Consider the following 26,411-nt stretch of genomic DNA (forward strand, 5'->3'; position numbering starts at 1 on the left):
GTCCCTCTCTTCCACACACACACACACACACACACACACACACACACACACACACACACACACACACACACACACACACACACACACACACACACACACACACACACACACACACACACACACACACACACACACACACACAGGTGTACTGTATACAGCACAGCGGACATTCCATAACGCTCATTCAAATCCCATCTTTAACCATGTGCTATAAATTATAGATTTATTCGGTGCAGGACGAGACTGGATGTGCGGCCAGGACAGATTGACTTTCCCTTTTGGATTTATTACAGTTGAGACACATTGAGCTGTTGATTGAGCGGCGGCTACAGTGATAATGAGATGGAAATTGAAAAAGCAAGTTTGGAAGCACATCGCAAAGGTTGACAACATCCCATGCTTGTCAATAAATCATCTGGCACTTTGGGCCGTTACATCGGGATCTCTGTGGATGTGGAGCTTCTCACCAGCGCGAACACGGGCTCTACATGGTCGGACCCAGGGTGTATTTTTTTTTATGCAGGCCGTACAATCTATTTTTAACTTGATCGTCTTTGTATTCAGGTCCTGTAAAAGCGATTGATTGATGCTCATAGGGCGTTGGAAGGGCCCCCCTGTCGCCACACGCATATGGAGTCACTGTTCTGTTTTGGCCCCCCTAGATGACAGCAGCAGCTGGGGGGCATTGTACTGCGGTTTCACAGCTCCACAGAGCATGTGTCTTTGTGTGTGTGTGTGTGTGTGTGTGTGTGTGTGTGTGTGTGAAAGTGTGTGGGCATGCACAAATGTGTATGATAGACAACATTCCTGTTCTCCCACTGCCCCACGCTCATCTTCCCACAACGTCACACAAGCACACGCAGCATTCCTGAACAGAACACACATACACATCATAACACCCCTACACACACACACACACACACACACACACATAAACACACACAAATAAATATATCATTTCTCTTATCCGTGCTGTGTAGGAGGATAAGCTCCTCTCTCAGCCCGCTCATTCCCAAAGATAACAACTGGGTCTGGCTTCATCCAAGAATCATAGAGCATTCGGCTTTTTCTTTTTTTTTTTTTTTCTTCAATGGCCACACACTCTCTTCCTCATTTTCCCAAATATGATGTAACTCCTGTTGAACCGCGATCAAGAGCGCCGCGTCCATTCATGTCTCGTTCATTCCAACAATTACACTCTAATTCTCAATACTCACGCACATACTCTCATAATCACCGCTCTAATTACAGGGGTTGAGGAGAACGCTCGAGTTTCCCGATACTGGTAGGACGCGAGCGGGGAGAAAAAAAACAAAAAACAAAAAAACGCACCATATGATCGTCTGAAAAATATCTAAAGTATATATATTGTGTTTATATATATATATATACACAGGTTGACACAGACTCCAACAGCGAGTGTCAGTGGGTTTGTTTCATCCCGCCGTACGCATATCTCACACACTTGGTACCCCCCCCCCGATCCCCCTCCCGCCGTCTCCATGGCGCAGTATGGAGGAAGGCTACGCAGAGTGTTTGATCACTGAGCAAGACGGGATCCATCACACACACACACACACACACACACACACACACACACACACACACACACACACACACACACACACACACACACACACACACACACACACACACACACACACACACACACACACACACACACACACACACACACACACTTGTGCCTTCTGAGGCACGGAGATGAACGTAAGTAATAAACACATGTGCAAATAGTAAATAAGAGAGTGAGCCAGAGTGAGCGTGAGAGGGTGAGCGAGAGGGAGAGAGAGAGAGGCAGTTAAAGGGAGCGACAGATGTAAAGGATAAACTAAATAAAATCAGGAGAAAAGCCTTATTGGACGAGTTCAAAAACAGACCCGAACAGTTCATTAAAAAAAAAAAAAAAAAAAAAAAAAAAAAGCCCTGTATTCGCTCTTTGTGAAGCCAGTGGAGAGCTGATCAAAAAGTGGATAATTTGTGCTCGCAAGACCGAAGAGCGTCTCATTAATTTTGCACAAATCTGCAACAGCATCTTCGATAAGCTCGCAGCGCACCGTGCGAGCGTCAGAGGCACGGCTATGGAGCCGCGGAACAGCGGATGGTTGCAGCGATATCGGCGCGGTCTATTGATGCAAAACAAAAAACAAAAAAAAAAAGAGATGAAGAACAAGAAGAAGAAGAAGGACGAGGAGGAGGAGGAGGAGGAGGAGGGCTTTGGTGCACGTGGAACAAAAGCCCGGCAGGGTTCCTCCGTCTGTCTGTCTGTTCAAAGGCCACAACACAGAATGAAGTTCACTGGTTTGTTATCTGCCTGTTCCGACGCCCGACAAACACAAACGCTGGGGACCTAAACCACATAGACACTTACACACATAACACACACACACACACATGGGTTTGGAGACACACACACACACACACACACACACACACACACACACACACACACACACACACACACAAGTTTGGAGACACACACACACTCATTCAGACACACATCTGAGAGTGATCTCAGCAGGGGAAACGCTCCATTTCGCCCCACTCCTGTTGGCTAATGGCTTCCAGCATTAGGGATCATCATCCTGAGGACCGAACACACACATGTGCACACACATAGAAGCAATTACGCTCTCCAAACCACGAGCCCCTAATTAGACCTTTAACACTGATGACAAAAGCAACATTTCTATCAGGACTCAGAGCAGGCTGCTAAGTAGAATTATGTGCAAATCTGGTACCAATGGTGATCCGCCATGACTCGGTTCAGACTCGCTCTGGTTTTACTTTGGGATCTGAAGGTCCCTCGCAGTAAGGTGAATGGTTTTCATCGACTAGATCCTCGTATTAAACTCCTCAAGGCCGCGCCTCGCTTTTATCTTCCACCCAAAAAGCGCGGCTCGTCTTCAAACAATCGTATCCACGGCTCATCCCACCCCCCCTCTCCGTTTATGTCTTTTTGGGCAAAGGTGCAGATGCCATGGCTCAAACTCAGGGACCGCAGGCCTCTCACACGCTAACATAACATTAAGAAAAAAATAAAAAAAGCGGTAAACAGGCGGGGCGGAAATGCATACATGCACATGGCGCACTTCAAAGCCGCTGCGGCAGCTCAGAGCTGAATAGAGACTCATCTTCCATCCAGCTCGCTTCCACGTCTCCTCGGCTTTGTTATGGCCCAAGGCTGCCGGCGAAGGCTTGTTGATATTATATACGGTGGAGCCTGCGCCCCCCAACGCAGAGGCTGCCGGTTCTCTCATACAATGGCTCCGCGGCCTCAGAGGATCACGCCGCCTTGGGCTCCGCTATTAAAAACAGTTTTACAAGAGTTAAGGTTCCCGGGTACATCTGTGCCCGCGGAAACCCTCCAGCTCGTTCGGCGTGACTCGACAGCCGGGGGTGAATCGGAGAAGGGGAGAGGAGCGCGCGAATAAAAAAATAAAAAAATAAAAAATGGAACACATACAAAGCGTTGGGTCAGAGAATCGCTGTTATTACAACTAAATCCGGCGGAGCTCTCCGTTTATTTTATCGAGTTGGATCCATAACAAGGACTTAACAATTCGCAGAAGGGGTAAATACTAACACATTGTATTCCAAATTAAATTGTATTGTAAAATAAAATTTCCATTACGCATCAAATTAAGACTTGGAGTTTGGACAGTTTTCGATACACTCATAAAAAAAAGAAAAAAGAAAGGGGGTAGAAATAGAATTTGGGGTGTCGCCACTGTTTTGTTGGAATTAACCCGGGTGGAGGTCGGCCGTTTTTATATTTTTTTTGCTTTTTTTTTTACCTTTGTAGAGGTTCTTGGGCATCTGGCAGGTGTGGCCGCAGCCGTTGGGGCAGCACTTCTTGACGGCCGAACACTCTCCATCCTCCTCACAGCTCTCAACGCAGGCCGCCGCGAAGCCGCTGGCCTTCTCCGGCGCTGGACAGTCGCCCTGCTTCACCCCCTCCACCGATTTGAGAAACTCACAGCTTGTCAGGCACTCGTAGTGCTTCTTGGGGAAGAGCGGCTGTGGGGCGAGAGGAGGGATGAAAGGAGAGAGGGGGAGAGAAGAAGAAGAAGAAGAAGAAGAAGAAATCTAAGTCAGATCACCTTTAAAACTTTCTCGCTGCCTCGAGTCGACGGGCCGTGAGCTAACAAGGGATCGCTCTGTTTACATTTCATGACAAATTGGAGCGGCGAGTAAATTAAACAGCTATGATTCAGCCTCATAGAGAGTTCCATTACTGTGGAGAAGAGGAGAGGAAAAAAAAGAAAAAAGAAAAATCACACTCCTCTCAAAACTTCACTTCTTATTGAATTTTTCCATTAAGTTTGTGTTGCGCAAACACTCGAGTCTGAGGCAACATTGTGGGTACTGCCGGTGGTGACATACCTCGCATAAATCCTGGCACTGATTTTCCTTCAGGTCCCAGGATTCCTTGCAGGGCTCCAGGCACTGTGAAAAGGAGAAGGGTGTCAGTTCTTCAAAGAAGCAAGCCACATCAAAGAGAGCGAGAGAGAGAGAGAGAGAGAGAGAGAGAGAGAGAGAGAGAGAGAGAGAGAGAGAAGAGAGAGAGAGAGAGAGAGAGAGAGAGCCGGAGCTTCTCCGGGCTCGGGCTCTGCTCTGCCCGTCAGGCACCTCACTCAGTGGCTTCCCCTGCCCGCGCTCCGCAATAAGCAGTCACACCTCTTTGTTGCAGATGTCCCGCATACCTTCAAAGAACATAAACCTCAACAAAGGCGGGCCCGGGCCAAAAAGGGGGGGTTGTTTATTTTCACAAATTACAATGAAGGAGAGTACAACACGGGCTTGACTCCCTAAAATCGACTGATCCTAAAGGTTTTGTCAGCCGCCGGGTGCCTTGACGGATTCCCGCTTCAGTGCCTCTGCGGTACTTACCCCCCATCTCAAAAAACCCACCCAGCCATCCTCCCTTCGTTACTCCCGCTGCTGCTTCTCATGTCTGGGCCTGATACGGCCTGGCACTTGGCACCGGTCGGTAGACACCCCCCTCGCTGTATCACGCCGAGCAGAGAGTGCTTTAATAAATGATATACCCAGTTAAATGTTCTTGGGATTCCCTTTTTTGAGACACGTGGAACTTATTTGCTCGATGTTTGGACTGGGCACAGGATGAAAGTCGAGCCTTGCCTCGAGTGTAGCTCACAGTCATTTAGCCGAACCCAATAAATGATCAAATTGAAAATGAAAATACTCCCAATTTGGTTACATTCCTCTCACTGTAAATACAACAACTCACCCCCGACAAATCAAATTCAATAAAGCCTAATGTAATATACAGAAAGTTCATGCATGTCCAATGGAATCAGGCAGATGCCACTACGGTGATGGGAATGTGTTTGGATGGGGCCGCAAAGCTGAGGGGCTTATGCGCTCCCGCTGCTGGCCGCTGCGAGTGATGGTGCGAGAGGAGAGGAGGCGAGCTCCCACAATCAAACCACCGCCGGGCTGCTTCTGTGCTGCCCTGGGAGCGGCCCAAACCACACCGACCAGAGACCTGCCAAAGTCACTCATTCAACTCCATTCAATTTAGACCTCCGCACCAGCATTCGGTGCTGAGGCACGGCGGGCGCGGCGGTTAACTTTCAACAGGCTGCACCGCATTCCTCATCTGGGAAAGTCTAATGTGTTTGTCTGCGGGGGTCAGCTGGTGGCGGCGGAGGGCGATACGGGAGATACGGAGGGGTACCGTGAGAGGGGTAATAAGAGGAGCGATGTTTCTGAGGTGAACCTTCAGCCGCAAGCCAAGCCTCAATGCCATGTTCAACCAGCTTCCCACAGCCGAATATCAAAACAATATGTGTTGTTACGTAAGGTACACTGCAGTGCGCGCCCATCTCTAAGTGTTTGAATGAGGACACGCACCAGAACCCAATGTTGATGCAAGAAATTACACATCTCAGTGAGGAAGCCGAATCTGTATTTATGAGCCTTTAATCAGCTCATTAGCTGGCTGCGTCGTTATGATGCCGGTGCCAGGGAAAAGTTTATTTGTTTTTTTTTATGGAGTGTGCAGGACAAGCACATGATGAAGCGTAAAGCTGGCTTGCGGAGGAACGTCCTGCAATCAGAACCCGGCGCTCACCCGCCAGCTGTCAATTCGGCACTTTTGTCAGCCTCTTAAGTCGGCTCCGCACCTACTGGCTCTCTACTCAACCCGTGAAAGATTGCTGCCGAGAACGGGTGGCAGGGCTGCTGGAAGGGGGATATTTTCTTAATTACTTCATAGGGATATAGATCTCCGCAGTGACATAAACTTAAGCGCCAGAGTGTACATTGGACACCTCGGAGGAAAAGCACTGAGTTATGGAGGCCGAGCGTTCCAAAAGAAACTACTGTGAGTTCTACAGAGTGTATCAGGTAAAACCACTGTAACTCTGTAAGGAGGCTGGGGATGACATATGTGTGAAAACGGTAAAGTCCACAGGGTTCCTTACGGCCCAGTTTGCAGTCTGCAGTTTATTGTCTTCTGCCGTGAATAATATCGCTACCCCCCTCCATATCACCGGCCTCTGGTCCCGATCGAGTCTTCTCGGCCCGTGGCTCGAGACGGGAGATGGGCAGTAGCGGCGTCCCTCAGCGCCTTCGCCCTCCCACAAGCCGCCGCGCTGGAACAATGAGGTGTTGAGGCAGTGACTCGCGCACCACCAGTGTCTACAGGAAATTCTGCCGGGAGACGCGCACGCTAAAGCCCCCCCAAATCCCTGCAACAAATCACTAAACATACCCACGTAAGCCTGGGGGATCAAGCCCATTTTTCCTATTGAAAGATCTCGTGTGCGTGGAATGAATGCATTCCATCGGCCTTTCTTGTAAGGAAGACTCCTTTTTCTGGTCTTCCACAATAATGAGACCCCAAAAAAAAAAAAAAAAGAGAGAGAAAAAGAAGAAGAAGAAAAAAAAAAAAAAAAGGAATCACGGTTACCTTGAGATGCTCGACTTTGCGTGCCAAGAGGCATGAATTAAGACAGTACGCGGCGTCCTTAAGGGTTTGCAACACAGATGACAATGTTGGCTGAGTGCTTCGGTATGTAACCCAGTTTTATTAACTCTTTGGTGTCAGCGTGTATGTAAGAAAATGAGCAGACTGCATTAGGAGGAGCAGAAACATTGAAAAAGTAGTGGTCCCTGAAAGGCATTTCCCCACAATACTAAGCAAGACATTTTCTGCATTGGAGACGTCATAAATAACACGCGGTGCAGGTAAGTATTTGAGTCGGTGTGCGAGATCCCTCCTGCAGGTGCGCTGGAAACCGACAATCCATCAGCGTTTCTCCGCGGCCACACCCACCGCCTGACATTTAAGCGGCGAAGAGGAGGTTCTGACGACAGATGTCTTGCCAAAGCAAATAGAGAGGCTGTATCTAATTACAAAGCCCGATTCCTATTTACTTGGTTTTTTTTGGTGCCGAACCGTCTCAGCCGCCGTGAATCCTCGGTCCAAAGCGTGGCCTTGACCGGGGGATGTCACCGGGGTAAACACAACATGGTGATGAACATAATTGGACAGGACCCAAGTACATCTGTTTACTTTGGGTGGCAGCCCAAGTTCTTTTTTTCCCCCCCAACCAAATCTTTCAGGCGGGCGATGCAGGGGCCCTTCCGTGTGACCGAACAGCGAGGAGGATGCATGTAATCTTTTTATGAGGCGTTAGGCCTGCGCAGGTTTTTGCAATGGGAAAAGTGTTTTAGCGAACATTCGAACCGCGGCGCCGTCATCTCCTTGGGCCCGGGCCAGTTTGTTTTCAACGTCAAAAACACACTTTTGTGTTGTTCATTTCTTCTTTGTCTCCTTATGTTCCACTCCAAAGAAATGACATCTTCTGCATGGTTAAGTAGCGCCGTCCGTAGGGGTCTTTCACTCCCTATTTCACGCTGTAATAAAACGCAGCAGTTGTTCTCCTGGAGGGGGACGCCTGAAAGGCGTTCGGCCGAGCCAATGGGAGAGTCGGGCTTGAATGGCAGCCATTGCCACAGCCCGTCTTCACTTTGTCACGTCTGGGGCAGGCCGTGGGGGGAGGGCACCGGGGGGCAGACAGGGAGGGGCGGGAAAGGGGGCAGGGGAGGCGTAGCGGGACGACGGGCCGTGCATCGCAGAACTTTCTCTGGCGGGTTGCGGGTATCTATCCACCGAGTGTTTGCTTCCCCAAAGGGAGAATCTGGGATTGAAAAAAAAAAAAAAAAAAAAAAAAAAAAAAAGTACGCATGAAATGTCACTGATGTACTTGCCACAGTTAATGAAGCATGAACCGCTACCAGTCGACACCGCCGCAGGCTCAACAAAACACAGCGGACAGAATAAAAGACGGAGCATAATTCATTCTAATGAAGACGTTTCCCCGTACCGCCTCGGCTTATTTGTATAACCATAGAAAGAGACGAGTTTTAAGCTAGGACTGACAACTGTGACGGATGTGGTCTTCCTCTAGCTTCTACCCCGCTCGCGAAAAAATTAACATCCAATCTTTCCGCATCTAATAATTCCCGCTCCGGGGGTCGCCCGGACTTCCACGTCCCATGGTGCGGCGTCACTCGAGCGACCCATTTAATAGATGGGGGAATTAACCTGGGGGCTGAGGTTGAACGTGATCGGTGCCGGGAGATACTCGGTGCACCTGGGGGAGGCAGCCGTGGCGCCCCGCTTCACTGGGAGAGTCGTACAGCACGAGGGGAATGGCTATTGCTGATCACACTCGCAGCATATCTCGCCTCCTATCTCCGTGAGTTATGGGGGTTTTCTGCTGCCCTGGCACCTTTGGACTTGGCTGTTCATATCTATCGACCCCTTCGGGAGCCGGTCACAGGGCAGACCTCCTTGCAATCGACTCGCTCCGAGCAGAATCTCTCTCTCTCTCTCTCTCTCTCTCTCTCTCTCTCTCTCTCTCTCTCTCTCTCTCTCTCTCTCTCTCTCTCTCTCTCTCTCTCTCTCTCTCTCTCTCTCTCTCTCTCTCTCTCTCTCTCTCTCTCTCTCTCTCTCTCTCTCTCTCTCTCTCTCTGAGAGAGAGGCCGCAACGAGGACCATTAGTCTTGATGGTTTTCCCGTCTCCCCATCGTTCTCCCTCATTCACGGACGCTGGACCTTCTTTAAACTGCATTAGAGAATTCAAAGTCAGCTCATTTCCATCAAAATTCATATTCAAGTCAAGCCTTCTTATTTCAACCATGTCCTTAGAAACGTTTAAAAGGGGGAAAAAAATGAATTGCGTGGCGTGCCTAATATTACAAAGTAAAAAAAGAGAATTCTCTGTTGGTGTTGCCAGTGGGACAGCCCTAACAGGCTGAATCCGGCTTATCCGAAGATGAAACATATTCATCAAGCACTGGAGCTGTGATCTGAATAAGTATAAAATCATATGCTATCAACCCTTTCCAAAATGGCTTTAATTTTCTTGGATTGGATTGTAAAACAAGTGCACGGAGTAAATCAGAGAGAAAGTTATGTTATAAAGTCTAGACGTCCAATTTCCTCAACCCGATGTGACCCTGGACAGTTTTAACGTCTGTGAGAGATCAGATTTGGTCCCTCTGTTCCGCCGTAAACCAGCACAGGTGTGTGTGTGTGTGGGGAGGTGACAGTGTAGTGGATCAGGTAGATCAAATGGACAGATTAACAGCCCCTCTGACTTGAGATACGAGTCCGCAACTCTGGTGCGCGCACACACACACACACACACACACACACACACACACACACACACACACACACACACACACACACACACACACACACACACACACACACACACACACACACACACACACACACACACACACACAAAACAACACTTTTTTCTGTGTTTATGGTGTCAAGGACATTGCTCCTCAATACGTGTTGAGAATATTCCTGCCATGAACAGGACGGCAGATCCTCATTTACCGACCAACCAACAAAATGGACCAAGCGGAACAGAGCAGATAGATAAATAGATATAATTCTCCATATAATACATGCATTTATCAGTATTTAAAAGTAATTCATTTAGGAGCTTGCTTATGAGCCATTCTGGTAGATTTCAGTGTCCTGATTCATGGACGCCGAGCGGCGTTTTTTTCTCCCCGTGTCCTTTATTCCAAACAGGTAGCGGAGCTTTGTGCTGAGGTGAAGCAGATTTTATACGACGCAATTCCCCGTGCAAGGTCTCCAAGGGCGTAACAGGAAACACAAAAGAAGTTATTGTGCCAATTCCTCTCTCTATATATCTGTATCTTTATCCCTGTCGTAAGGCGGAGGGAGGACAAGCCGTCTGCTCGCAATACATCACCAGCATCCCCCGCGGGATGGATAATTTAAGTCCTTTTACGGTTCATACCCTTTTTTTTTTTTTTTTTTTTTTTTTCTTTTTCTTTTTCTGTCAGGATCAAGTTTTCAAACCAAAATTTACTCCTGGCCGTATTGAACAATGTAATAAAAGGTCCAGAACTAATGAATTTAGGCTAACTGGGACGCAGGATTCGTAAATTTTCAGAATCATAAGTAAAGAAATGTCGTTCCAAAACCCTCAGTATTTACAGCCCCGGGCCGGAGGCATGTTGCGAAAGTCGTAAGGCGAACATTTAGAACCAACTAAAACAGTTCTCCGTCCCAGCTCCGATGGGACGAGAGGGAAACGAATACGCTTGAAAACTTTCCATTTTTGCCCCTCGATTTAGGGGGGGGAGTTACCTACAGCGGGCGGTGTCACAGACGCGCCGCGAGTATCACTTTAATTATTGATTCAAACACAGCCGAGGGCGCCGACAACAAAGAGCCGAGGAGGAATAGTTCGACAGAAAGGGAGAAGGGGAAGGGGAGGAGCGGAACGGGCCAGTCCATGAATTATACATTCACCCCCACAACCAGAGGTGCCTGCCTTATTTATGAGCAAAAAAAAAACAAAAAAAACACCCCACACAGCTTAGCCAGAATTGGCCTTTGTCTGCCGTGGAATGCCATGGTGTGCTCATTTAATACTTAATGACTCTGAAGTTTTCACCCAGACGCCCGCACCCCTCGCCATCCACGCCCCGCGCCCTCGCACCCGGGCTCCCGCTTCTATACAGGTCCCCCCCCCCTCTCTCTTCTTCTTCACGGCGACAGGACCCAAAACTACAGTGGCTGTAAGGAGAGCCTCAGTTATCACCTCCACCCCCCCCCCCCCCCGGGGGCTCGGTTTACATTTGGTGACAATTAGACTCAACAGGATGTATCCATCTTGTGGGGTCAGATCGGCGATAAAAATAAAAAAAAATAAAAAAAAAGGAGTCAGCGGCTGCGACACGGCCTGGGAAAGCCTGTCCCCATCGCCGTCGTGTCACTCTGCTCCACGTCTCCTCCGACTCCCATACGATGACACGGGCCCCGCTCCCCTCCCGCGCCCGCTGACACAATGACAGACAGTTGAAAAACGGGATCTTACGATAACGCGCTTTTTCCCAGCAGCGAAGGCCCCTCAGTTCAACTTCCTAGAACAGACGACGCAGAGCTCGGATCATCATCTCGCATTTTAGACACGCGCTCCTGCCGGGGCCGCGTCGTCCGCTGGGGACCGGGGAGACGACGGGTAAACAAGCAAAATGTTTTTCTGCCGCTTTTATTTATTTATTCCCCCCCCCCCTCCCGCGCGATGCTGTTGTTGCCGCTGCGACCACTCCGGCCGTCTCAATCCCTCCTCGCCGGGGGGTGGTGGTGGGCGCTGGGTGGTGATGATTTGGAAACCTGGACGTTCTGTCACAATGTAGGTCAACAACGCGTCGGGCGCGACGGGGCCTCCGGGAGGGAGGGAAAGCCGTCCTAATCCCGGGGCCGCGGTCGCATTCCATCACTATCTCCTCTTGTTTATGCGAGTTTGAAAAACACTTCTGATCCACTAATCTTACTCACACCCACCGCCCCCATACACACACACACACACACACACGCCAACAAGAAGACCCCTTCCACTGGTGGTCCTTTCACTGCGTTTGAACCCCATCACCTCCTCCCTAACTAATAATGACGAACATACCTTTTTTTTTTTAGTTAACCCGCCATTTGCTTTGTATTTCACTTAAATTTGAGTACAAATGTGGGCTTTAAGATTGGCCCATAAGAAGAGGTCGGGGCTTTGGATCTGCGGTTAAACGGCTTAAGACCAGATGACTATGTTGTTGTTTTTTCGTGGTTTTTTTTTTTTTTTTTTTTTTTCCTTCCCCCCCCCATTGCAAAGAGCAGCACTGGCTTGGAAAGGACTCTGCTGAAACACTGACCTCCGGGTCGAAGGTTAGGAAAGCAGAGTGTTACGGAGAGCCCGCCGCGCGTTCTGCTCGAACGCTCGATCGCGGAAGACGAACGAAACGCGATCCGGCCTCGATGCGGGCGGGAAGAAAATCGCAAAACTTTTAATTTGGCGAGAGCGCCGTCTTCCACCCCTCTCTCCTCGGCGTGAGCAAAAGCAAAATAAATAAATAAACAGCCCGGTGAAATGAAACAGAATGACAAAAGGAAAATAAACGCCCCGAATTATTTATCCCGTGCTGATGGAGGAGCAGACGAGGATGACAGTATCATCACAGGACTTAAGCCGTAAGCCGCGCATGACAAGCCACTCGACCACTGGAGCGCCGGGATGAGAGTAAACACACAAGCCGGAGATTGTCTCTGCGTGTCACTGGTCATTACTGCCAGGAGACGGATTGTACGAGGGCTTTGATTACAATAATCCTTCAGGAGAATTAAACCCCATCTGACAAGGAGCGGTGTGAAATCGGGCTGTGAAAGCCCAAAGATAAATGAGGGCTGTGCGGAGGGACTAGGGATTTTGCGGAATCAATGAAAAAAAAATAAATAAATAAATAAATAAATAAAACACTGGTTGATGGAACGTTTAGCCACCAGAGTTGTAATGAAAAACACAACCCAACGTATGAGAAATACTTATTAGAACAGAGCGGCCCAGAACCGAAATAAGAGCGGCCGAACATCTGAAAAGCATCAAGCTGACCAACAGATAGAACCACGACCAAATTTAAATGACAACACGCCAAATCCCGTCTCATATCTCATTATCGATATTACACCGATATTGCCCTTATTGCATATCAAACACATATTTGCTCCATGAAGCATTTTCTGTAGGTGTCAGTGCCACCCATATATATATATATATATATATATATATATATATATATATATATATATATATATATATATATATATATATATATATATATATATATATTCAGATCTCCGTTGCCCCCGCCGGAGGAAGTCTAAGCGGCTAGTTTGGTTAAATGGCTTTTCAGGCTCCTCTCCTGCGCTCGTCTTTGGTCTTGCTGTGGGGGGTTTTCACTCTTTGCCACCCACCATGTGAATAATGAGCTACACAGATAGCAGCCAATGAAGCAACCCCCGCCTTAGCCAATGAAACTTAACAGCCATGTCCAGATCAGGCCCTTCCTGCTGGGACTGACCGGCCCTGCTTCACACTCCTCCGCCACCCACATGCATTCACACATGTTGCTTCAAACCCTTAACAGATAAATGCAAAAGCCCATTTTTCAGTGAGATAATAGCGGTGTACTCTTGGTAGACTGCTCGGCCAACACTAGAAATACTTCTAAAGCAATCACTACCCCATTGTGGAGAGACAATTGTACTCATTTGGAAAAAACAAATGCGGCGTGTCAAAAGGGCTTGAGCTGTCGCTCTCCACTCACAATTTACAACCTACTTTTACAGTTCCACTGCCTGACAGCGATTTCCACTCCGGCACGATCCGAGGTGTCGGTCGGCGGTGTCGGTGTGGCCTGCCGTCCGTAAGGGCCGAGCAGGGTGTTGGGGACGGACGTCTGGCCTCAGCACTGACCAAAAGGCGCTTTGAAGTTTTTCCAGGCGCGCAACAATGCCAGCCGTGCCCCCCTCATAAACCTTGCAACCGGCAACTACTTTATCAGACCTTTTCACCGCACCTTAAAATATACTGCCCACCGCCAAAGAAAGGTCGGTCGCACAAAAGGGCTTAGTAGATTGCCTCAGCACATTTTGACGGAATGTGACTATTTTCCTAACACACGGGCTGTTTTGTCACGCTTCAATAAAAATGCACGCATGTTAGGAACCGAGCCAGTGCTACCAATTTAATTTTATTGGACTGATTGACCCGGGGAAAAAAAAGAACACTAGTGTTGTGGTAAGTTGGACCATTTGATTTTGGCGTGAGAAAATGTGGGGGTTGGGAGGAGGGTCGACAGCCGGCTTTGAAAAGACACTTTTGAATGAGACACGGTAGCATTCCAACGATTGTTATTCAAGGAAAACGTTCCTAAGCGTCCTAAATGTGAAGACCGAGACACGTGTAATCCAATGGAATAAACACTCGTCATTCTTCTTCCCGGTAATGTGCGGCCCGGGGTGCGATTGGTGCTCAGCAAAAGAGTGATATGTAAAGATGCACCTGGGAAATGTGCGAGTCCTATTATTGTCATTAAACAGTCTGGAGACAGGGTTCCTTTCAAGGGCTTTTTCCTTTGGCAAACTTCTGGTGACCGAAGTGCAGCGCGGTTCTAAGAGGTCGCCAGATACCGGTCCACGACGAAAGGAGCTTATAACAGGGATTTGCGGTTGAATTCTTTTCAGCTTGGAGATCACTGCTCTCTGATTCATTCCCTCTCGTCCGGCATGATCCGCCTGTGCGCTTAACCAGAAACATTGAAGAATTCTTTTTTTTTTTTTTTTTTTTTTCGCTCTGTTCGCCGGAATATATTATGCTTTTCTTCTTGAGAAATTATGTCCAAAAGGGAATGTTCCAGCTAGTCTCCACGGGCCAAGTTGTCCACGCATAATGTGCGAGTCCTTTCTTCTCCAGCCCTCAAAGGCTGAGAGGGGCTTGAGCAATGAAGTGCATTGCTTATTTGGAGAACGGGCTGCCTCGAGTCAATCCTAACATTTGATTGCGAGTCTGGATCACACCCTTGGGGGAAAGCTACCCTGTTAATATCCACCACGCGATGCATGGCGGAAAGCATCTTGGCTTGCCTCCGCAAACTCCATCATGTCCACACACAGGCTCCACGTTCCACTTTCCTATTTTCGTCAAGCGGAAGGAGCAGAGGGGAAGATGCGGCACGGCTTCAGAAACTCCGGAGCAGCACATACTAACTCTCAAGAGGCGGCGGCAGCGGCCGCCTCACTGGTGGGCGGCCGGGGCGGCTCTGCTGCCGGGGCATGTGCTACGGCATGATAATGACTCCCCCAGCTCTCCGGGCTGGACTCAGGAGAGAGGGCAAGCGGGTTAATTACCATGACAATAGAGACACCAGGGGACGAGGGCCGGCTCTGGACACTGCGTATCGCATCGCTGGAATGACTTTCCCATCTCGAATGGAAACAGGGAGGCTTTGATTTCCTCAAACGCAGACAGATGGACGGGGAGGGGGGGGCGGGTCACAGCATCTTTGTCTAAATAATTAAGCGCCCCGGACACACATTATGTTCACAGGCGGAGATCTCTCCGTGGCTGCTTAACGGGGTCTGCCCGACCGCACTCCCGGTGATCCTTTGTCTCTCTGTTTGACTGCGCTGTTCATGAAGTGAAGAGGCCGATCAGCGGCTGTAGAGCCATTGACTGAGAAGCACTGTAAAGCCCGGGCATGTTTGGTACAATGGTCACCGCTTGCCACAATAGCCCAATGTTTGGACGTCCACGCAGCCCCCCAAAGAACACACTGGAGTCAATGACGTGGACGCGGAGTGTGGCAATGTGTGTTCTTAAAACATTGACATCCGTCCAAAATTAAACTTAAGCATCCCTGCCCTGACCTACATGAGAGACTTGATCCCGAACAGCTCAACCAAAATATGTTGTTTTTTTTTTTGGTGGGCCATAAAACAGGAAATTTAAATCTTGTGAGACCTCTCGTCACTACATGGAACGGCAGAGTAGCCCAGCACTTTAACTTCAACGCATTATTACTTTTTAGTGCTTTACATCAAAATAATCGTCCAATAAATTACCGGCCTAAAAACTCGGTAAAGAAGTGCAAAATGACATGCTTGTTAGTGGAGGGAAAACAAGGAGTCTGTTAAAGAATCCCGAAACATTTCTGCACTTTACGGCCGCGTTAGCTGGTAAGATTATGAAAACAGTATGGCGCGCTCGGACCTTCAGCCAGCAAAAGCTTTTTCAAACATAAAACTCTGATGAATGACTTGGGACCGACTCGTGCCAAGAGCCGATGTTGGCCATCACCGTGGAAAGGAGAGAAACACGTTTCACTGCATTATACTGAAAACAAAAGGCGCGTCGCCTTCTTAAGGAGCTGGTGTTTTCACTTCAAAACGCCATATCAAGCAGATCATACGTGACCTACAAAACACTTTCCTTTAAGTATAGAAAATAATTTAGGAACTCTGGAGTAGATTTAGCGCGCTTTGCCCAGAGGTCCATAAATTATCCTAATGCATTCAGTTGAAGATATGCATTCACCATGAGAAATCCCATTAAAAATGATCTTACTGAATGGTTTATGGTGAATAGTTTAAGCGGCTGATTGGAATGAGGCTCAAGGCAAACATAACTGAAAGAGAACTACAGTTCGTACGTATGCATATGGGCTGGATGAGAAAAGTGACCCATAATACTGCAGCTCGCAAAAGAGGAAAAAAATTATAATAATAAAATAAAAAACACGACAACTCTGCCGCACGGCTGAAATTGAAAAAAAAAAGTTATTCAGACGTATTAAGCCCTTCAAATATCACATCTTCTATGTCCCCGAATGAGGCCAACATTAAAGCCAAGAAAAATGAATATGACATCGACTGGACATGTTACGTCTATTTCCAGCTAATCATCATCTCTAATGGTCTGATTACTCAGAGTGTGCAGTGACGCCCCTGTGGACGCGCCACAGTCTGTGGTTGTTTGGAGCTCGGTGATTTATATTACAGCCTTTAATAAAACTGTGACACTGTGAGAAACACTAATATTTACTCAAGCAACTGTTTGTTTGTAGAACCGTGCGGCGTGCCAAATGAAAAAGCAATATTCTGTATGTGAGCATAGTACACAGACATGGATTAGATCCAGTTTGTCATCAACTTGGCAATTACACACTTCCTGTGCGCTGTTCGGATCGGGGGCCTTTTATAATGCGGAGGGAAAGCAAACACACACACACTGCCGTGAAAAAGGAAAAGTGCAAACATCTGCAAAGTATTGTTTACATCTTCTCCCATTTTTCTGTCCGTGGTAGGCGGGGCCGCGCCGGGAACCCGGCCGGACGCTCTGCGGGCGAGGAGATGAGAGCCCGCTCGAGCCCCCGAGAGAAGCGTCCTCCGAGGAGGAGGAGGAGCAGGAGGAGGACGGAGGCAGGGTGTCGTCCCGCCCGTTTCAACTCCCCGGCGCTCCGTCTCCGGTCGGCGCAGCGCGTCTCCGAGGGGCCTTGTCAACAGCCTCGGAAAAAAGCCGAGAGAACATGTCAGCGCCATCTTTTCAGAGGAGCTGTCAACGCCGGCTTTGTATCAAACCTTCTTAGGTATGGGGCACGACACACAAACACGTCCCGCGGGAGGCTTTCACAGTGCGAGAGGGAAGAAGGAAAAGAAAAGAAAAAAAAAGAAAATACTTCTGAATAAAGGATAAAATCATCAGTTTCTGTCTTGTCGTAGGCGGTGTGTAAAAGTAAAAGCCAAATCCAGACAATTCCAAGAGCTTTTTTTTTTTTTTTGTGTAGTTAGCAATTGAGTGTCTCCCATTCACCATGGCAACCACTATTAAACAAAGCCAATTCTCACCAACCTTTGGCTTCAAGTTTACAACAAGAACGGAGTCCACTAATGAAGTGAACATAGCAACCACTCAAACAAAGGTTTGAAGGATGTCCTGCATAGATACGCTGAGTACAAAGGCCCTCAGTCATCAAGGGGGAGAATGAGTGTGAAGAAATGTTTTTATTAAGTGGTGGGTGGGTATGCTTAATTGGATATTCATTCATACATAGTTTTTTGCCAATTAACAAGCATTGTGTCAATCAGACAAAGATGTTAGTGTCACTTTTTATAACTCATTTTGATGAAAGTGTCAGGCTGGGATTCAATGCACTGCAGCAGGCGGTGTGACGGAAAAACATGAAATAGCTCAAAAAACACTTTTTATGGCGCTATACCTATAATTACCACCCTATAAAAACAACACAACAAATATGACATGGATATTAGTCCTTAAAAAAAAACAATAGGTAAGACTTACCTTGGAGCATTGCTTGTGATTCTGACACCACACCAAGGATCCGTTATTCTGGAAGAGAGAAGAGGTGGCCCAAGTTATTATTTTGGGGCTCAGTCGCCAAAGCAGATAACAATCATCGACTCCTCTCCTCCATAGCGGGCAGATAAACGAAACAAACCACTTGCGCAGCTTATGACTAAAGCATCGTGAACGTTTCAGCAAATGATCTACATACCCCAAGGTTTTGTTTCAGAACATGGAGGCAATTTGTATGTGACCTCTGGTGACCTTGAGAGGTCATTTACCTCAGCGTTGCATTTTTTCCAGTTTGCACCCCATCACTCTGCATTATAATCGTGTATGTCTTTTCTAAAATTGCAATTTTTGTCCCAATAAAGACGCCTGTGTTTGCTGCCAGCCACCTCAGCCATGGCCCCGTAACAAAATGCAGCTAATTACCACCTAAAAGACTCCTAATGGCAGGAGGCCATTGTGCTGGATAATGGCTTTAATAATAGAAACAACACACGCATTTCATGGAGCCGGCTTTGAATGCTGAGCATGTGTAACATAATCAGGGCTGGGGGGGGGGGGGGTCAGGGCCAAAGAAGACCCCACGGACCCCCGGCCGGTTCCAGCCGAGCGTGGTGACCCGAGCTCCTTCCGACGCTCCGTTTGATCTCCCAGCAGACATCCCCCGGGTCGACGCGGCAGGAACTGATGTCAGCACTCCTGTGTGGACTGCAGATAGCACCAATTTCCCCTAATTGCGGTGGAAGTGCCACCTTCTGGGGTTCCAGCAATGCAAACATTCGGCCCTAATGGCGGCTGAGTGTTTGTAATGCCTCCTCTATGAGTAAATATGCAGAAGCATTCACCGGGGAGTTGGGGGGGGGTTAAGGATTTTTACAAGTGGGCATTTCCTGAATTCCAATAGAGCATTGAATTACACTGTTTTTTTCTCCTGCAAAAATAAATTCTACGCCGAATGCAATGATTACAGTAGTGTTTGGAAAAGATCATTCTGAAGCTCAAATAAATAAATACATTTGACTCGGCGCGTCGATTACGGGCCACGGTGGACTCGATGGGGAGCTCGGTTCTCAGTTGTTCTCGGCGCTTCTTTAATAAGGCGATGGTGGGGGTGGGGGGGTGGGGCACAAAGCAAAACTTCAGGGGTCTGCGTTCAAAAAGTCTGCTTAGGTTCAATGTCAAGTTCAAAGCCTTTCTCCCAACAATGTAATCCAGAGGAAATTTCCCATGAGACCGTCGGAGAAAACTTATCATTAAAGGGTTTAATTTGCCATCCAGTACCAGTTAGTGCCGTGCGCTGGGTGTCAAGGATAACGGTCAAACGGCTTCAAAGGAAGCAGTGGTTGTATGGCCATGTCGAGGGCGAAGAATTTCCTCCACCAAAAAGGTGCAGATAATGATGTAAAATAGATGAAGGCTGAGAGCTTACAAATCAAAACACCATAAAAAATTTGTTGTGATTGGGAGTGACATGAAACGTGTATAATTGGCTTCAACTTGGAGGGGTCTCGCCTGCATCAGCACCCTTCAGAATGTCCGTGATGGAGCGCATTTTTATTTTTTTTCGGAGCCGAATATTGATCCCAACATAATTTATGCTCCTCGCTGGCTCACGATCGATGAATTTTCAATGAAATATCGCATTCCTGTTACGTGATTTGAATAGTTTTTTTTTTTTTTGTGTGTTTTTTTTTTTTTAAGTGCAACACCTCATCCATTTCATTCCTGACGCACTGAAGTGCAAAATAATATTAATGACGGTAATCCCAGCCCTGACTCGCCAGACGCCCGGTCTGTAAAATGACGTTCATTCCGGCGGGCCGATCGGCTGGGGTAATTTATTCTGATTGTCACAACTCTTGACCGCGCGCTAAATCACCGGCCGCGGTTCCGACACCCCGTCTCGGCCGTCCGTCAGCGGCGACGGGGGCCGGATCCGAAGAGGAGCTAATTTTGCCGCCTGACAGCATCGCCGTAGCAGAGCGGCTCAGTGGGGATGTTGCCCCAGCTGTCCGGCTCTGACCCCACCATGTCAGGGACCAATGGGGGAATAATTATAGGTCAGGACTTCATCCCTGTGACTCACCAGGGGCATTCCACAACATTCTGAACATTATGCAGCCCCGACGACTGTCAAGGACTCCGCTGGATGAATGCCTTCCAGATCTCCTCTTGTTGTGACTCGGGCTCCATTCGAAGAGCGAAAAAAAAAAAAACAAAAAAAAAAAACCCAGACAAAGCCGGGCGCAGTGCGGGCGTCTAAAGGTGAGCCGCCGCCGGCTTTTTTTTTTTTTTCTTTTTTTTGGAAGCGAAGCGACGCCGCCCGATTGTATAAAGAGGGTTTTAGGGGGGTTCATCCCGGAGATTGGTCGCGGCTCGAGTCAGCTGAGAAGGGCGGAGCAGGTGGCCCACGGGCGTGTCGCGGCGTCTAGACATCTGAGGGGGAAGCCGGACGGAAAAGACACCTTTGAACGCGGCGCTCCCGCTTTTGAGACACGGAAATCTTTTGTGATCCCCCCCCCCCCCCTGGACCGCTTTGATTTGAAGTGAAGCGCATAGGCGGCTTTCAAAGACCCGACTTTATCGCGTACAGTAGTGTTATCGAAGGGGAGTCGGGCCGGCGGCCTCCTTGTACATTTCCAGCCGAGTGGCGAGTCCAGATCAAAAACAGAGCGGAGACGGCGTCTCCCTGTGTGTCCTCGTAAAACACCCGAGAGGTTGCCCCGGCTTACACCAAAATAACTAACCTTCAGGCGCGCGTATCACTCACCAGAATGAAGAAGGTCTCGAGATTTAAGGTCGACTATAGAGCGGCGCGGGGGCTATGATCATTCTTTTCATCAATTATTTACCTAGTATGAATTATTTGATAGGGACGACGCGGGTGAGCTAATGTGCGCCGTTCACATCCGAAACGTTTAACAGGGTGTTTTATCGATATTAAAACAAGGGCGTAAAGTTGTCTCTGGATGGGAATTAGGGGCCGTTTGTCAGAGGAGGCAGCTCAGGGCGTAGCAGCCCGCGGTGGCCGGGCTTCACAGGGAGTTACGTCATAATTAAAAAGCATTTACAGGAAGGTGAGGGCGCGCCGCATAGACCTCCTATTCATCCGCTGTCTCCGCCGATGAAAAACCCCACACACGGGACGAGCGGCCGGCCGCGGTTTGATTCCCCCCGCAAGTTATTTCGTATCAAGGGCGCGGGAAACAAGGGGGGGGGCATGGAAAAACTACTCCCGCCGATGTTTTTCTTCCACCCCTCTCCCGAAACACAAATCACACGCGCGCCACACTTAAAAACTTCACTGGACAGCACATTAGATATGAATGAGCGAATTTAGCAGGGTCACACTTTTACGGCTTTTGAATGTAATAACAAGACCGGGCGGGCACACCTTGTTTTTGGTTTCGGTTTGGTCCTCACATAAATAATCCACTAAGAGAGCAATGCTTTCAGAATGCATTAGCGAACACAGCCCCCGGTCCACTCTTAATATTTGAAAAGTGTCCAAGGTGTTGAATTTACGGCTGGGAGTTTCCTCTCTGTCTATTGTACCGGGGTGACATGTTCCCCCTCGAGTGGAGGGAAATGTCAATAAATGCATCTGCATTTGGAAACTCTATTGCTTTAATGAACCCGAAGACGCCGTAAATCTGACAACAATGACTGCTCACGAGTTTTTCCACAACTCTGTAACTTCACGATCTGTTTCCACTTACTCATAATTGGTGACAATTATATATAAAATAAACTGTGATTTGTAGTCAAGATTAAGCCATTTACGAAGGACAGAATCGTGAATGTTCGTAGCAGCTTCTAGTGCAAACGCGCTCTTCATTTTATTCCGGAATTCAGAGAGCATGGGAAAGCTTTTAAAAAGGGAGGCTTTTTAAAAAGTCCAATAGGATGTTTTATTTGCTTCGAAATTCCTGCTGCGAAATGCGTTAAGACAAAAAAAATGGCTCGAATAAAAGTAGCCATTCATATAAATTACCTTGCACTATATCAAAAGGCACATCGACAATAGCGTTGGAAAGACTGCGAAAAACGGTTCATTTTTCATCGGAAAAGGAAACGATGTGTGTGCCGCGGCTTCCTTATCGAGTATTGAATGACCCCCGAGGATGAACGCTTCCCAGGCTGAATTAAGAGCTCTGCTGTCTCACTTATTGGACTAGTGGAGCGCTGAGCTGCCTACTGGCCCCCGTGGCTGTAACAGGAGCCCGGCGGAGGAAGCGGATCCACCTGTGGGTCCCGGTGACCCGGCGTGCACCGCTGCTGTGGCAACACAACATCGGAGCCCGGCGCACTGGGCTGGAGTGAAAGCCGGCGTCTGGCGGGAAGGTGACCCTCGATGGAGCGGCATCGGCGGCTCCGCGTGCGTCCTCCCCCAGCCTACGGAGGTGTGGTGTTGGCATTTGGTGGCAGGTTCAGGGGGCCCAGAGGGGGTTGGGGCCAGGAGGCCATGGGGGATGGAGGAGGAGCAAAGAGAGAGGGGTGGGGGGGGGGGGGGGGGGGGGGCGTGTGTTTTTGCAGCTGACCAGACCCCCATTTCCACATGAAAGGCCCGTTTGGAACACAGTGCCCTGGACAGCCCTTGCAGACTATCAACAATTGCATTCTATTCTAAGACCCTCGGAGCCCCCACAGCTCCCCTTGCACCCCCTCCACCCCCACACCCACCCTGACTCCTCCTTTAGTCAAACAATCGCTTCCTTCCCATTTTTTCCTCAAACACCTGAGGTCAGCCTCAAACACTCGGGGCTCCGCATTCAATTATCTAGACTATTAGCTCTCCATTAGAGGCGGGACTTCATCAATTCAATTGCATTTCAATCTCCTTTGACTCCCCACTTCACAGTGTGGGGCTGATGGTTGATTCCACGCCTCAACTTACCCGACCAGGACGACCCACCCAACCAGGACGACTCACCCAACCAGGACGACTCACCCAACCAGGACGACCCACCTAACCAGGACGACTCACTCAACCAGGACGACTCACCCAACCAGGACGACTCACCCAACCAGGACGACCCACCTAACCAGGACGACCCACCTAACCAGGACGACCCATCTAACCAGGACGACTCACTCAACCAGGACGACTCACCCAACCAGGACGACTCACCCAACCAGGACGACTCACCCAACCAGGACGACCCACCTAACCAGGACGACCCACCTAACCAGGACGACTCACCCAACCAGGACGACCCACCCAACCAGGACAGACAGACCCTGGAAAGGCTAGATTCATAAACCCTCTTAACCAAGAAGGGAGGCATACAATGCAGCTCTTTTCATCCATACATGCGAATTAGACTTTCAAATTGCGTCACATGCATCCTGACAATTCGTTTTGGGGTTTTTTTTTTTTTATTGCATCTAATTGTTCTCTGAAGAATAATAATAAAAAATAAAAAAAAGCTTTCCAAATGCAAATGAAGCGGCTAATGAGACGGGCAGCAGGATAGATAGCAGATGAAAAGGAGCAGCGCGTTGAAGGATCGGTCTCTTCTCTGGGGTCTAACGCAGGGCGGTAAACAACTTCTAACGCCACATACCAAATCCGCCAAAGCACAAAGCCAATCCCCCTCACAGCAACTTCAGAACGTGAAGTGCCACACGCCGTGCTCTGCAAATATCACCATGAAATGCGTCCGCGCTAATGCCACAAAAATTCTGAGGCAGGGCACTGCTTGCATGATCCAGTGCATTTTAATCAAAATCCAAATAGGTGCTTTGTGACAAATGACAGTGGGTGAACAGTGAATAGTGGCTTACTTACTTTAATCTACATTAATCAACAGAAATTAATAAAAACTGCATTGACTAACTAATATCTTTGACTACACAAATTATATATATATATATATATATATATATATATATATATATATATATATATATATATATATATATATATAAATTGTGAGGTATAGTTCAGATGTATATTGAAGATTTGGAAGCAAAAGGCAACATCTATACGAGGTTGCCAGAAAAAAACACATTATTAAAAAATATTATTGTGCAGACATGATGATATGATCATAAATAGAGATGCGCTGTGTTCATGCTGTGGAGTAAGAGAGGTTGTTATTTTTATTTTTTTTTTTAAGAAGGGACTCGAACAAAAATATGATAAGCACAGGCAACGTCTATCGCTATTTCAAGAGTCCGCAAAAGCTCATCCCTGTCTCCCTTCTCTTTAAGGATGAGGGAGAAGCGTTCCCTCGGAAGTTTTTCTACCTGGGAGTGCTTGAAGAACGCGGAGATGCGGGTGATGTGCAGGCTCAGGCATCTGGACGCGCATCTCGCCCGGTAGACGCTGCCGGTGAAGAACGAGTCGTCCTGCTTCCTCGCACCCACGCTGCCCGGGCCCGTTACCGCTATAATCCACACGCACAGGGTCGCACCCGCGTTGAAACTCCTGGAAAACATGGTCCGAACGGCCGCGCGTTGTTTTTTTGGGGTTTTTTTTTTTGTTTGTTTGTTTTTAATTTTTTATTATTATTATTATTATCCTGCCACAGATCGCGGTGCACTGCTTGAATGTGGACTCGTCCGCAGCAGAAACTACACAAACTTCAATTATACACGGGGGGCGGGGCCGGGAGCAGGCGCGCCCTCCGATTGGTCGCACCGGCCGCGATTGACAGGCGGCGGTGGGCGTCTGTAAGCAGGTAGACTCCGGCGCGGCGTGTGCAGGTCATGCAGTTGATCAAGGTAATTTAACATGCATCTATTTAATGTCTATGAATGTTGCGACGCACTGTTACATATTGAATGAGTCATTGATATACTGATGTATTCAATTTTTTAATTTAATTGTTGTATATCGCATTGTGTATACGTATGCCCGTTTCCGGTTTCTAACGCGACGGGCACAGTGGGTCTGCAGTTACCGTTACCAACTTCTAGAGCGACTCCTACTTTAATTTATACCTAAATGAGCAGGCATCAGGAGAGGTTGGGTATGTGTTGCTATGCCGAATTCAGTCGATTATTCGGGGGAAAAAAAAAAATATATATTTATAAATTATAATTACGTCAAACTAAAATGAAAAGTACTTTTATCTGAGGCTATGACTCGAGCATGGATCTAAGGGGCTGGTGCGGTGCGCGGCCCCCTATGGGTCATTGCAGGAAATGCATTGTTAAATTATTGTTTTTTTTATTTTTTATTGTTTGGGGGGGTTTTCTTTGTATTTTTGTAAATGTATATCTTTTCACAACATATTTATGTTCAACCTCACAAAAGATGGCGAGTTATTTTGTTGTTCGATTTTCATTTTTGTTGTTGACAAGGTTCAAGTGAAATGTTTAATCATTTGCCAGTTTATTATAGGCAGATGAGGTTATGTACATCTGGGGTGGAACCCCAGTCTACCAAGGGGGCCTCGTCATAAAAATACATTCGGAAACTCCTGGTCTAATAGACTTCAAACCATCACCTACAGAGTAGCTGGTTGTAAATGCAGCAGCAGCACTACACCTACTGCCATCTACTGCTGATACCAGTCATTAGAAAAGCGAAGCAGACTGTGTGTGCCGAGCCCTCACATGCAGTATGGCTGCTATGAGGCTTGCCAGCAACCCAGGGAAGCCCTTTCCTCACGTCGAAGCCTCTCGGTTTAACAGTAGCTCGGAAAAAACATTCTACACAGAAAACAATTAAAAACCATCCTAAACCGAATTCCTCAGGACGGTCTCCCTGCTTTTGGCGTGGTTACATAGCCGGAGGTGTGGAGAAAATATGACATGTAGGAAAAGGATGAAATCCCCTCCATTTATTGGGAGAAAAAAAAGGGTTTAATTTGAAAGTTCCCCAGAGGCTTTACAAGACACTGCTTTTCTGGGCTTATGGAGAACTTCCCCGAGCACCGTTACTGCAGGAGCATAATGAATGTTTATAGGTGCTGCTCTTAAACAGGATACATACAACGACACAAACAGAGACTTACACACAATCATTAGATTTGGCTCAAGCAGCCATCTTGCCTTGGGCCAATAACGGATCCAGCCAAATAGCTCAGTGGTTACTTCTCTAATGAAATATATGCCCATGTTAGACCATGCTGGAAAAACACAAAGACACTGCTTGTGCCGGTGACGGAAAACACCTCCTCAAAATGTTTATTTTTGAAATCCGACAGA

The 26,411-nt window shown here is 47.9% G+C and overlaps 1 protein-coding gene across 1 annotated transcript in view; it reads right to left on the reverse strand.

Annotated features, from left to right (window-relative positions):
• The window catches only part of anos1 (anosmin 1), a 42,288-nt gene extending 17,527 nt beyond the window's left edge, over positions 1–24,761 (reverse strand). Inside the window, exons 1-4 of the mRNA XM_080019644.1 lie at positions 24,504–24,761; positions 18,240–18,287; positions 4,405–4,467; positions 3,816–4,038 (exon numbers count right to left, since the gene is read on the reverse strand). Coding sequence (XP_079875770.1) covers positions 3,816–4,038; positions 4,405–4,467; positions 18,240–18,287; positions 24,504–24,695 — 526 coding nt within the window. The 5' untranslated portion in view covers positions 24,696–24,761. The remainder of the gene's footprint in view (positions 1–3,815; positions 4,039–4,404; positions 4,468–18,239; positions 18,288–24,503) is intronic.
• Positions 24,762–26,411: the final 1,650 nt, after the last annotated feature.

This window comes from Zeus faber (genome assembly GCF_960531495.2).
Source record: "Zeus faber genome assembly, chromosome: 18".
In the NCBI taxonomy this organism is placed as follows: Eukaryota; Metazoa; Chordata; class Actinopteri; order Zeiformes; family Zeidae; genus Zeus; species Zeus faber.